Source organism: Glycine max, chromosome 1, assembly GCF_000004515.6.
Source record: "Glycine max cultivar Williams 82 chromosome 1, Glycine_max_v4.0, whole genome shotgun sequence".
NCBI lineage: Eukaryota > Viridiplantae > Streptophyta > Magnoliopsida > Fabales > Fabaceae > Glycine > Glycine max.
Genome location: NC_016088.4, coordinates 54,534,311 through 54,548,598, shown reverse-complemented (window position 1 = coordinate 54,548,598; position 14,288 = coordinate 54,534,311). Strand labels below are relative to the sequence as shown.

The 14,288-nt window shown below is 29.8% G+C and overlaps 1 protein-coding gene across 1 annotated transcript; it reads left to right on the top strand.

Annotated features, from left to right (window-relative positions):
- The first annotated feature begins 2,291 nt into the window (after nucleotides 1–2,291).
- LOC100791911 (tobamovirus multiplication protein 2A) lies at nucleotides 2,292–7,476 on the top strand. The gene is made up of 7 exons (XM_003517331.5): nucleotides 2,292–2,455; nucleotides 2,998–3,313; nucleotides 4,263–4,362; nucleotides 4,554–4,634; nucleotides 4,726–4,830; nucleotides 5,979–6,191; nucleotides 7,070–7,476. Exons 2-7 carry the CDS (start codon nucleotides 3,069–3,071, stop codon nucleotides 7,175–7,177), a joined length of 852 nt encoding a protein of 283 aa, XP_003517379.1. The 5' UTR covers nucleotides 2,292–2,455; nucleotides 2,998–3,068; the 3' UTR covers nucleotides 7,178–7,476.
- The last annotated feature ends 6,812 nt before the right edge of the window (nucleotides 7,477–14,288 follow it).

The window sequence follows — 14,288 nt, the reverse complement described above, 5'->3', positions numbered from 1 at the left end:
AATAATAATAAATATTTTTGTCTTTCGAAAAGGTATTTCATAACAGTAAAAAAATAACTTCTAAAATAGGTATTTCATAACAATAAAAAATAGTTATCACCTTTGAGAACAAGTGTTCCATAACATAAAAAATAGTTTTTGGAATGAGTGTTTCATAACATTAAAAAATAGTTTTGTCTTTTAAGTTAAGATTTTTATAACAATAAAAAATGACTTCCAAAATAGGTGTTTCATAACAATAAGAAATAACTTTTGAAATGTCCGTTTCATAATAGTCAAAAAAATATGATTGAGAATAAAAAAATATCTTATGTATTTTGGAAAGCCTATTATGAAACTTAGTCTATGTTCTGAAATGACTATTTCATAAGACTACTAATAGCTTCTAGAATTATGTCTCTAGAATAATGGTTGAAAATAAAAAAATATTTCTGAATTATTGTTTTGAAAGACAAAACACTATGTTTTAGATTACATTTTTACTTTTAATGGTGACGCATAAAGGAAGGAGAAGGAGGAGGATGTTCTGTGGCGTTGTAACTAGTGAGGAGGAGGTCGCGAGATTACCATGGGAGAAAAAGTTATTATTGCGGGTAAAAGAAATACCTTCCTAAGAGTAGTTCACACAAATAAAAAAGTGTTAAGATTAGAAAATGATAATTTAGTATTTTCAAACAGAAATTGAAGGTGAAAGATACGGATATGTGATTGCAGAATTCAAACTCCTAGTGGGTGTTTGGAAAAAAAAATCGAAGACACATTTTTCCACGTCCACAGGATAAAAAACGTGGAAGCAACATGCAGCTTCTTTTGTGAATACGTTTTTCACGTCAAATGAGGGTCAAGAATAGTTTTTAAACATTGTATTAGTTAGGTTTTTGCCCTGGGACTTTCGAGTTTCATTACAAGATTGGGTAAAATTAGCTTATAAATTAATAAATTAGGGGCTGAATAACTGAAAATCTGTAAGCTAATTGATTGAATTATTGAACAAGACCGATTTCAAGTCACGTCAACATCTTTATTTCATCATGCATAATGCATGTTTTAGTTTTTTTTTAACAAATTTTTCAATAAATATTTATAAAAGAATAAGAAGAAAAATGAATTAAATTTTTCTCATAAATTAAAATTAACTTGGCTATATATTAAAATTAATTTTTAAAGAAGTTAAACGAGAAAACATTTATAAAATTAAAATGCAAAAGTTTATTTTAGTTTATAAGAGTAATTTAATTTATTTTACCTTCAAACAACGTCTTACTTGTCTTCTAAAACTGCAGCAATACCATACTAGAATAGGTAAGGAAATTTTAATAAACTAGGATTTCGAAGTGACATGTGCATTGCATGATTTTTGAAGGAAAAAAAAAGTACAAAGAGAGAGTGAAGTTAAAATATAGGATCCGTTTGCCTAATAATCCTTGTTGATGGATTGAAATATTCTGTAGGGATGAATATTTCTTAATGCTATCAATCAAAAGAACAACAAGAAAGTAAAAAGGTACAATTCAATCTTAAGTATGAAATGAATGTTTACAATGTCCTGACGGCATGTGTTGAATGTAAAAGAGTACAAATCTATCTAAATTCTAAAGTATAAAATGAATGTTTACAGATCTTTTGTATGCACGAATGCGTTGAAACTACTCGACTCAAAACGACAGCTTAAGTCCCACTAGCAATAATTAACAAGCATATAAAATTGATTTCAATGATGAATAACTTTTACGTTTGGTAAGAGGATTTTTTTAGGTGAGGCTGGGTTTAACTGTTTTCCTTTTGCATTTTTATTTTTATCTTTGAAAATAATTTTCATTTTTAAATTTGTAAGATTTAGAAAATCAAAAAGAAAGAAAGTATCTTAAGGTGTTAAGCGTTTTTAATTCTTCATAAAAGAAAAACGTTGATTTGTTATCTTTAATTTTGAGCTTGTTTTCAAAAATATTTCCAAGAGAAAATATTTTCTGAATTTTAAACAAACATACTTTTATTCTTATTTTCAGTATTTTGTGAAATAAAAACATTTGTTTTATAAAAATCTTTTGATTATAATTATAAATAATTTAAAACACAAATTAAATTGCTATGCCAGTGTGGCATAAGAACAGAGAAGAAGGGCATACATGTCATTTAAGTGGAAGTCCATCACACCGCAGTCTAATGGGTTGGCTGTAACAATCACCATTCACCACTCACCAGGGCGAAGCGAATCGTGCCGTTCTAAGAGATCCTATGGTTCACAATTTTTATGTAAAATTAAAGGTGGGGATCGGCTACAATATTATGGAAACTGTAGAGGATCCTTTCCGTGCCAGAGTGGCATTTTGTGTTTTGTCACTTTTTCTGTGTCTTCTTTTCTTTTCTATTCTCTTTTGTGTGGGTAGTGATTTTCAGTTTCAATCTTGGAAAGCCAACCTTTGCAATTTTCAACCCGAAATCGTCGATTTCTTCTGTAAGTTCTCGCAGCTTAGACCCAATCGCTCATCTATTATTTCTTTGTTTATTTTTCGTTTAATGAATCGCCAGAGCTCTTATTAATTTTCTGAGCTACACTTTACTGCGAATAGGGCTCAATTGCTTTCTAATCAACTTTACCATTAAAAAAAAGAAGGAATTAGGGATGTGAATTTGCATTTATTACGTTTTAGAAATGTTTTTCTGTCTTTTGTAAATCAAACGATTGAAGTAATGTTTGGATAAAAGTTAGAGAAATTACTTTTTCTAATTCTTCTGAATTCCAGTGAAAAATGAAGAAGGCAAACATTGCCATTTTCGGAGTAAAAAGTACTTCTTAGCTCTCTCAATTGAAATTCAAACATGCATATTACTTTTTTTTGTCTTTTTGAGACTGTTAAGTGTAAACGGACAAGTTGAAGTTAGCATGTCTATTAAAATTCAAATTGAACTGCAGGTGTTATCGACTTATCGTTGATGTAATAGTTTCTATTTATTTCTTATCTGATACTATAGGAATGTGCCTGTCTGTTTCTGCAGAAAATATATACTGTGCATTGGTCTCCTTTTCGAATTGTGGTTGAGGGATTAAAGTACCGTTATTGGTAGAGATGGCATGTAGGGGGTGCTGGGAGTGCCTTTTGAAGCTGTTTAACTTCATACTGACCCTCACTGGTCTGGCCATTGTGGGCTACGGAATCTATCTTTTTGTTGAATTCTCTAAAGCTTCGGATGATGACAACACGCCTGCAATTTCTCCCGTCAGTGATGATTCTGCTCTGATTCAACTTGGCCGGCCTGTGCTTATGGCCGTGTCTCTATCCAACGACTTTTTTGATAACTTGCCCCGTGCCTGGTATGTATGCTGCTCTCTCCTTGCTACTTTTGGGGCATATAGATTGATTTATGTGTATTCTTAACTTGCTAATGGTTTGGTTTTTGGTTATATTTGCTGCATCAGTTTGCTATCGGTTATCTAGTTTGGCTGCAGGTTGTATTCATGCTGACAAAGCTTTTTTTATTTTATTTTTCTTTTTCTTTCAAGGGTAGGGGGGAATTAGCTTGAATGACTCGTAACCATGTAATAATCAGTATTGTATGAAATGCATAATTAAGTTAAAACAAGTTTAGCTTGCTTTAGAAAAAATATGGGTAAAATGCATTCAGTACTTTATGCCAGAGATAACAGGGCTTTGGAGTTGGAATCGACCTCTTAATTAGATTTTAAGGCATGACCTCTAGTTTTAAGAGTGTACTTCTATATCATTATGTTTGAATTTGGTCATGTTTAGTGAGATTAACAACATGAAACTTTTGGAATGGTTGGTCAATAGAATGTGGACTTGTGGTTATGAAATAATTGGAGCTTCAGAAGGTAAAGTTTAAGGCTAAGCATGCTTCGTTCATTGGTGTGATTGGTCCATCATTGATTGTTCTTGCCATTGACTAAGAAAATAAACTATAATCAAATTTATGCACTTTTTAGAATGGTGCACAAAATGTGAATTTGAATTAACTTTTATTAGTTATGGTATAGTGTTTTTTTTACTGACTAATCTATTTGTGTGAGAAAAAGAAAATGACCAATAAAATATCACACGTAGTATTTTGTCCTTTTATTTCTTCTAATATATTGTTCGTTCTTGAGTTATGACTGATATATTACATTTATATAAAATAAACTGCCCCATTTTTCAGTCATAATACATCAGTAATCAGTTAGTACACATACTCAACACATATCATTACTTTTGAAGTTGACAAAGACCAATCTCACTCTAATTTATTATTTCATTTTTTGGCAGGTTTATTTACTTATTTATTGGTATTGGAGTGGTTCTCTTTCTTATTTCTTGTTTTGGTTGTATTGGAGCTGCAACACGAAATGGATGCTGCCTGAGCTGTGTATCCTATTAGCATGTCTTATGCTACAGTAAAAAATATTTCATGGTCTCATAAATTTCCACTCATATACAAAGAAAACATGAGTATTAGTTTCTGCTCTTCTTTCCCTGTGTATATGTGCAGCTGTGTGTGCATATATATATGCATTAATCTGTACTAATAAAAGGAATTGTTTCCTTAAGTCAATAAAGTATTCAATTTTGGTGGCATTATTGATCTTGGTAGAGCTTGGATGTGCAGCCTTTATATTCTTTGACAAAAACTGGAAAGAAGTAAGTAAATTTGTCTGTGGTAATATGCGATCTAAAATTAATTAAAGATGTATATGTCATCTTATAATTATATTTCATAATCTTCATTCAGGAAATTCCAACAGACAAAACTGGAGATTTTGATGCGATATATGGATTTCTGATTGAGAATTGGAATATCGTGAAATGGGTTGCTCTTGGAATTGTTATCTTTGAGGTAAGCAAGAAGTTGTATGATTGGCATTTGAAAGAAAGCTATATTGTGTTTGCAGTCATATATGTCTTTGTGCTTGTGCCCACATATAAATAGTCTCTAGGATTATAATTCACTAATCATACCATCCATTTTATAAAGGATTTAACTAGATTGGGCCAATAACAGATTGGGAATGCTTGAACTCTTGATGAGGAGAATACACTTTTTTTTTAATTGATAATTTGATATTTGATAGGAACATATAGATATCAGGAAGACAAGGAAAATGAATTGATTATTACCACCATCCTGTTAATAATTTCATGGGAGTCACTCGTCAATCATCATCGACATTCAACAATAGGATTCCCCTGCCCCCTTTCTTGGATACTTGGATTTTAAGATCTGGCCCAGTACTCATTAGCCAACTTTTTGTGATGCTTCTTTATTGATGAGAAATGGAGTGATAGGGGTATATCTAGGGACTTAATTTCTTGACCCAAAAAAATGAAGATGCAGTTTTGATACCAACATATTTAGGAGAGAAAGAGAAGTCCGGAAGAGACAAAGTGAGAAAATATCAGGGATTGAGAAGGTTGAAATATGCTAGTTAAGTAACAATTAACTTTGAAATTCAGGAATTTTGTAAACAATGTGCCTGTGAGAAGCCTCCTGTTGTGATATAATACAATGTTACTTCTAGTTCTCAAAATGTACTTGAGTAGCTTATTGAAAATGTCTTATCCTATCCCCACTTACCTACCACCAGAAGAAGAGAGGAGGGGTCTATTATAATGAAAGAGCCTTATACATGTGTGTGATGTAATGTGCCTACATTATGTTTGTAGAAAAAATTTGGTTGAATTCTTATCATATACTCCCTCCATCCCAAAATAAGTGTTGCATTTGGGAAAAAAAATTGTCCCAAAATAAGTGTCACATTAACAATAATTGCTTTTTTCCACCAATATCCCTAATAAATGTCACTTTAGTTTTTGAATCTAATATTAATACTACTCTATTTCGCCTATTTAATAAGGTTAATTTTGTAAAACTATACTCTCTTTCATCTATATATTAGTTTTTCTTGGTCTGTGTAAAACAACCTAGGATGACACTTATTTTGGGACAGTAGGAGTATTATCTAAGGAATGTGTATGAAATTGCAGGCCCTTCTTTTCCTGTTAGCCCTTATTGTTAGGGCTGCAAATAGGCCAGCAGATTATGATAGCGATGAGGAGTTCATTAATCCAAGGCAGCAAGTACGACAGCCATTGCTCAACAGACCAGCAGCAAGCCCAGCAACAGGGTTACCGGTTGCTGGAACAATGGACCAGCGTCCAAGCAGAAATGATGCATGGAGCACACGGATGAGGGAGAAGGTGCAATCCTTTTCTCTTCAGTTGACTTTATCTAATATTGTTATGCATTTTTTTCATGTGTTTTTTTTTGTCTCAACACACTTGAGTGCTCCTGGATTGCACTGGATTGTACCATACTTGTGTGTGTCTGGTGCAATCCTGGCTTTTTAGCCTTGTCGTTACCAAACATTTTCCCCTTACAAACACCGCTTTTTGGCTATCTAGGTTGAGGTCATAAGAGCCAATAGATATGATCTTTACCCAGGATGTTTATACATACATAGTACATAACATAACTTTAATATTATAAGAAATGAAAATAATGCATGAATATTAATCATTGGGTCTATTATGAATGATCAAGATTAAAAGATAAATGTACATTACTTTTTAAGTGGTCATGTGATTATCAATTAACTTTAATTTTGATCATCTATATATACAAGTTTCTTTCGGTCTATGTATTTGTTGAGCATTTTAATTTTAAAAGAGTTTCCAGATTATAATATTATTCCATTGTCAGAAGAATATTGTAAGTATTGAAATAGCATTGTTATAGAATTTCATGTGAGACTATGATGTTTTCAGTCTACATCATTCTGTTAAATTCATGTCTTAAAAGATTGGCTAAACCTGTATATCTAATGTTTTTCCGATGTCACACAAAGTGCAAAGCAGGACACCTCTTTTGCATAGGACATGTTTCAATAAACTGTCAGTTAGCAATCAGTGTTTTTATATTATTCAATTAGTCTTCGGGTTTTTAACTCTCTTATTGTTTGTACTAGGATTCATTGAAAAACACACATGCGTGTACACACATTATTATTCGTTTTGTCAGATGATTATGGTGTTATATGTGGTTTTTACTGTCTAACACTATTACCGTTGTTATTCAGTATGGGCTTGATACTTCGGAATTTACTTACAACCCATCTGAGTCGAACAGGTTCCAGCAAGTAAACTCGCAGCCAACTGAAGAAAAGAGCCGCTGCACTATAATGTGATATATTTTGCAGAGTTTGTGTACACAATTCTTGCTGTACTGCATCACTCCATGGCATGGCAACATCTTCATGATAGTGTGTAATATTGTGCTGAGACGTCAAAAATTTACTCTGGTGTTGCTTATGTTCATAGTTAGGGGAAGTGAGTAGTGAAGTCGTTAGATGCCCCATTTTATCGCTTTGAAGCCAATGTCTTCTTTCTCCCATGTTTTTAAGTGACCATCACTCGGTAGTTGGGAAAACTATGATTTAGTCCTTAAAAGTTCTGATTGACATTAATTTGATTTACATTACTATTACCATCAATTTAATTTTCTAAAAAAAGTTGACTTTAGTTTAGTCTTTTAATAATAAAAAACTAGCATCAATTTAGTCCCTTAATTATAGAAAATTGGTATTATCTATTTGAGAAAGTCTAGGAACATATTTTATAGTTGAAGCCTCGAAGGGTTAAATTGAAGTCATCTATCTTTTATAGGACTCAAAATGTTAATCCAATCTTTTCCGAAGTAGAATGAATGTTTATTTTTGGTCAGTGATTTTAAGGGGCTATTTTCAAATATGCCACCTGATAGCTGTTTTATTTGTGTTGTGATAAAAAAAAAATCTTGTTTAGTATAACGTTTTTAAAAATTTATACATTAAGATGCTTTAAAAAAGAATTTAGTATTTCCTAAAATTAATTAGTAGAAATTTTTTTATTTGTAAAAATAAAAAATAGATATAAGCAGGTTATAGCCGTCTAAATATTTTACTCAATTAAATTAGATTTTCTTTTTAGAATTGGTGAAACAACTTATAATTGTTTGTAATAATGATTGGTTTTTAAGAGGTGTACATTACACCTCACTGGCTTAGGTTGTCTGATATGACATCAAACTTTTCATCTCACTTGAGAAGATTGATTATCTTTAAATGCGGTAGATAAATCCCTAAAAATGGTTACATTTTCCGTACAGTGTATTTTTATATATATACAGAAAAAAAAACAAAAAAATGGTTACGTTCGCATGTTTGTTGTTGATTTTCTGCTTTTTTTTTTTTTTCTTGCTGTGAAGAATTTTCTGCTTTTTTTTATGACGGAAGAATTTTCTGCTTTATAACAGCACAATTTGGAGTAAATTATGCCACGGTTTACCTCCGTCCATATACTGACTGGCCATGAATAATGCAATATGATCGAGTAGTAGGAGACTAGGGTGAACTTCTGGACTATTTTTTAATTTATTGGGTTGAGATCTATTAAATTATTGAAGGAACAATTAGTTCTCCTAAGAGTGGTAAAGACTTGGGCTGTGTTTTCTCACCATAATATTTCCCGTTTCTTTCTTCAAGGTGTGAGTGGCGGAGTATGGATCTATATGGATCTAATTTTAGTAATTATTATATTATTTTATAACTTTTAATTGGATAATATTTTTAAAAATTTACGGTTGGATTAATTTTTTTATATAAATATTATATACTAAATTTCATATTAATCCAAAATCATTTACTACCTCATTCATATGAACCAAAATTAACATAATATAAATATTTTACAATATAAAAATATATGGAACATTTAATTATCTTTTTGTTATTGTTCAGTTTTAATAAAATTTGACCCAAACGATCTTAATAATATGTAGATATAATTTAATGGTTGAATCAATAAAATCACATTTTATGTCAAATTATAAAAATAGTATAATAATTATTAAAATTACACAGGTCTAATTGATTCTATTTATCTCACATTGAAAAATAAACAAAGAAGTACCAAAATAAAATAAAATAGTAATATTAATATGAGGTTGAAAATGAATGTCCAGGTAGAAGCAAATTCGTTTGAGTTTAGAAGTTTTGCCCTATGCCATCAAATAAGTCTTTTGGATTATGAATTAATTAAATATGTCTGAGAAGGCTCTGGAACGTTATTTGCTTATTATTCTAAACATCTCTTCCTTTCCGCGTTGGTCTAGAAGAATCTTATGCACAAAACAGACAATTGCTCTTCATATAGAAATTTATCAAGTATGCTGAATGTTTACGTTATCACTTTTTTAATTAATTTTTGCACGAACCATGCATCATATGTCCATGGCATGCATAATACAATATTTATTATGCTCCTAATGAACTCACTCACGTAACTCAAAGCTACGAATCACATCTTAGCAATATATATATATTTTCTAGCCAGTCTACTAGTTTTCTCTTAGGCTTCTTTAATCATGTTATGCGATTCTTCCTTGTAAGAGAAGGACAGATGCTCATTTTTTATTGCGCGTGTAACGGTGAAGATATTGACCCCCTTATTTATTTATTTTTCATGTGGTTTTGATTAATGACAAGTTGGCTGAATAACACTTTCAAATTTTCTTTTCATAGTCTTATATATCTTTTGTTGCATTTTTTGAATAATTTAAATTTTATTTTTATCCTCTGAAACCTATCCCAATATTCTTTTATGTATGGGTTGCTAGCTAGCATCCAAAAACGTAAACAAGTGGAACTGTGGAAGACATTTTTTAAAAAATAAATAAAAGGAAAAATGGAGAAAAGAGTTGAGGATGATTCAAGTTTAATATTGTTAATGATGGTTGATTATGTTGTCAAGATTGAATTGTGTTTATGCAAAGATCTTGATTTGATTCATGTATTGTCAAGCATTCACTAATTGTGGCCAGTCCTGTTTTAGTGATACAGTAACCTATGCATTTCCCCAAAACAATTTGGTTGCAGGTACACAAATATAAAATTTCCCTCTACATTCTTCATATTCTGACTAAGCACTCTTTCAATCAAAGAAGTCAATTGTATAAGGAGATGTTGAATGAAAAGATCTTGCTCATGACATATATTAGTATATAGACTAATGTAAATTGACCAGAACAAGTTATATTCAAAAGCTACATATAAATTTTTTGTTATAAATTCTAATATCTATCCAATAAATTCCCACATGTGGTAACCAAGTTATATTAGATTTAGAATCCATGATTTTAATTTTTGAATTCTTTTATTGATTGAAATTTGAAAATTTGGAATTTATAAGTTTTTGTTTTCTATAAACTTCAAGTGGGGATTTAATTGGTTGGCCTTAATGAGTATGCGTAGTCGCGTAGAGAATATTATCATCAACTTATTTGCATATTTCTAAGCTTGGGATGTGAATTTTCTCGCTTGAATGTACAATGAATTCTAGTCCTATTGTTTTAGTTGTTAGTGTTTGTTTGAATTCACGTTAGATAATTAAAATTATTTTAAAATATTAATTAATATGATTTAAAATAATTTTTTACCTATTTGGTCACATGTTGAGAAATTAATTTTGCATTAAATAAAAAAATATATATTTATTTTTATGATTAATTTTTGAAAATAAAAATATTCAAACATAGATTATGTCACTCCAAGATTAGTTTTACAAAATCAATTTATTTCAAATTTACTTTTACAAATGCCCAGTCAAACACATGCTCTTTTAATATAGCTCAAAACAATTATATAAAAAAAAAATTCTTAATTCCACAACTTAGAGTTTGATAATTACATTGAAACGCATACTTAGCCAGTTAGCCTGTATCTGGATGAGCATCAATTATGTAGTTTATGCAAGTTCATATAAATATAAAAACAATTTGAAATATTTGTTTTACGAATTTAATTATATTGTTGAAAATAATATTCCTGAAAATATTATTATTGAAAATGTTACTCTCATCAAAGATATTTGATAAATACTTCAATTTAATTGAATATTGATCCATCATTATTGTTGCATCTAATTGGGTCTTGATAATTTATTAGTATAACATTTAAGTGAAATTTGACATTAATAAATCATTAATGTTACATTTAGGTTTTATTGAATTTTGATAAATCATGAGTGTTAGACTTATTGAGTTTTGATCAATATTAGTGTTACACATGAACCTTGTCAATCACCAATGCTATAATGAGCTTAATTGGACCTAGGTCAATAATATTTATAGGTTTAAATATGTTTTTTTTTTCTTCAAATTTAAAATTTATCTTTTTTTGTCTCCTTAATTTGTAAGAAGAAAAAAAAATCCTTGTGCCCAAATGTTCTATGCCCAAACATGGTCAAAATGAATACTTGGAAAGGAAAACACACATGTGATGGGATATTCGGTAAAAAAAAAATACAAAATCAGAGTGGGTGGCCACGTAAATAATTTGCAATTCATTACTCACCTAAGCAGAGTCTCTAAAGTCATTGGGACAAAGGGACTAAAACATTTTTTTTTAGTGACTAAAAATACTAATTTTAAATTTGGGGGGACCAAAAATAAATTTACCCCAAATTTGAGGTTCTAAAAACATGTTAAAGGTTTGATAAAAAAAACATATTAAAGGCATATTAATATATTTAGATCAATTTAAGATTAAAAATTATATATACCCTTATGATAATAAATACTATTTAAAATTAACTAATTATTAAGATATTAATTTGAATACTGCACAAGATAAATGTTTTTTTACATTTTATAATTTTTGTGATTAATTTGTGTTTAGTTTTTAACAATTTTTTTACATACCGCACAAGATAAAAAAAAAATTGTATTTAATTTTTAGATGGTTTATTATTTTTTATATTGTCATTTATGAAATTTTATATTGACCGTCATTAAACATGGAATATTATTTGGTCGCTATTATCTATATAGTTACTCATTTTAGTGATTGAAATTGGTTCATTTAATGTCAATTTAGCGACCGGATTTATTTTAGTCATTATTGTCAATAGCTTACCAATGATTAAATTTTATTGTTAATTTTAATTAGAATTCAGTGTAATTTCGGTCACTAAATGATTGTAAAAGATTAAAACATATAACTATTCAAAAACGGATATAAAGGCACAACTTTCTATGGTAATATATCAGTTGCTATGTTCGTCGCTAATTCTATTGATTATCATATCTATTTTTTGTCGCTGAATTGGTCGTTGTTAGCGACTGACGTATTCAATCGCTAAAGAAACCACACAGGCAGAGCAAAAAACAACTAAATACCATAGAAGAAAATAACAAAATACTTCCATAAAATTCAACATTATAGGTAGGCATTTAAAACATACCAATAAAGGTTTATGAAAAACCTACCCATAAGAGTAATTATTGTTTACAAAGACTTTAAACCACACCTTGTAAAGTAAGGTCAAAAAAGAAATCAGTAAAAGCACGAACAATGTAAGGGTGCATGCTCTCTGGGTTGTACTCAAGGTATTGGAAAAAAAGCATGTTCATGTTGTTAGAATTCGCCAGCTCGGGATAGACCTCAATCAACTCTTGGATGGACTGTCGAAAGTCCTCATATGGGTTGTTCGAGCATTGCTCCCATGCTGAAATTCTTTCTCCAACCGCTATAATTCGTGGTTCAAACATTGGCGGTGAAGATGTTGTGGAGAAGGCGTCAACTACAGTGTTGGTGGAATCAACAATGGAGTTGGTGGAGTTGGCAACATAGTCAATAGAGTCTGCAATAGGTGTTGGTTGAGGCCACTCAATATCAGTATGGACAAAAGGGAGTCGAAAAGTAGAAATGTGAAAATGAACAATAGCAAAACGCAGGAGAGCAACCATTATGAAGATGAACAAAAAAGTGAAGATGAATGCAAGTATGATGAGCTCCATTTTCACCGAATGTGAAGATGTTGCGTAACTGAATATGCAATGTGAGCATCCAGTCTCTTAATAAACTTTGACGTATTTAATTTTGACGTTTAATTGACTTTTGACAATATCATTTAATGTGAAGATGCAAATTCTTAATTGCTTGCGGCGGTTTTTTGAATTTTTTTTATTAACTCTTTATATAAAGTTTAATTTATTTAAAGGTATTAGCTGTACTAAGAAACATTGAGAATTAAATAATAATTACCATTAATTGTATCTCTTAATTATTTATTAAAATGAAAAATAATATTTAAGATAAAAGTATTTTCTTATTAAATGAAATAAATAAAATAATATTGACATTCAATATAACATTTCAATCATGTTTGAAAAACAACTTATCTTGTTTTAAAAAATTATCAATGTTTTTCTTTGCTCTAAAAAATAAACAATTAATTATTTTAAATTGTAGCGAGCTGATATACTCTATTTAACACATTCTTTATTATTGGTTAAAATTTATTAAAAATCACAAACATTTGTGAGATTTACCTTTTATTTAAGGGATCTCTCTCCGAATTTTATAAATTTTTACCAATGAGAATTCCTCATAAAGTTATTAGCTACATGTTGTTCATTATTAAATTCTACACTAAATAGTTTAACTTTCCTAATGACTCTTGGCTAATGGTTCTGTTAATTAGCTGAGATAATTACATATCGTTGTGATTATTAGCTATTACCAAGTTTATTGGTGGTCATAAAGTTGTTGTTCAACCTTGGAATTGTTTTTCAAAATATTCTTTTTAAAAAAATAAACTCAATTAATATTTTTTTTAAAACAACGACTTAATCAAATAGGTCCAATAATTTATCAAATTGTGGTCAAAAGTGAAAGTCATTAATTCACTAGTTTAAACAAGCTAATAAGTTGTTAAGAACTCCACAATCCTTGTAGGGATAGTTAAAGGTATCACAACTACATTTACATAAATACTTCCACAAAATGACACTACAAAAAAAAAAAAACAAGAGTTTGGTTGCTAAATCATTAAATTTTGTTGCTAAAACTACTAGCAACCGAAATAACGATAAAGATGTTGAAAACCCGTCGCTAAACCCTTAGGAATCGAATTGCAATTTGGTCGCTATTTAGCCACTAAACTACACGGTTGCAAGTACATAATATTTGATCATTGTGTATTTGATTGCTATTTTTTCTTGGGACCAAATCAATGACCGAAACATTCAGTCGCTAATTCGGTGGTTAATAAATAATAATTAAAACATTAAATATAAATTAAACTAATTAACATTCAGTTGCTATATTGGTCGCTATTGAATAATTAATTTTAAAATTAGATTAAAAAGAAATACCTTTGGTCTCCAATTTGGCAACTAATTTCATAATATAAAATGAATTAAAAATATATTTGGTGTCCAATTCAGTTGCTATTTTATAATTAATTCTTAAATATAAA

What these genes read in the sequence shown, in the direction of transcription:
- LOC100791911 (XM_003517331.5), top strand. Translation starts at nt 3,069, where the DNA reads ATGGCATGTAGGGGGTGCTGGGAGTGCCTTTTGAAGCTGTTTAACTTC. An exon ending in TTGACAAAAACTGGAAAGAA is followed by an intron (nt 4,635 to 4,725) that starts GTAAGTAAATTT and finishes ATCTTCATTCAG; the next exon opens with GAAATTCCAACAGACAAAAC. An exon ending in GCACACGGATGAGGGAGAAG is followed by an intron (nt 6,192 to 7,069) that starts GTGCAATCCTTT and finishes GTTGTTATTCAG; the next exon opens with TATGGGCTTGATACTTCGGA.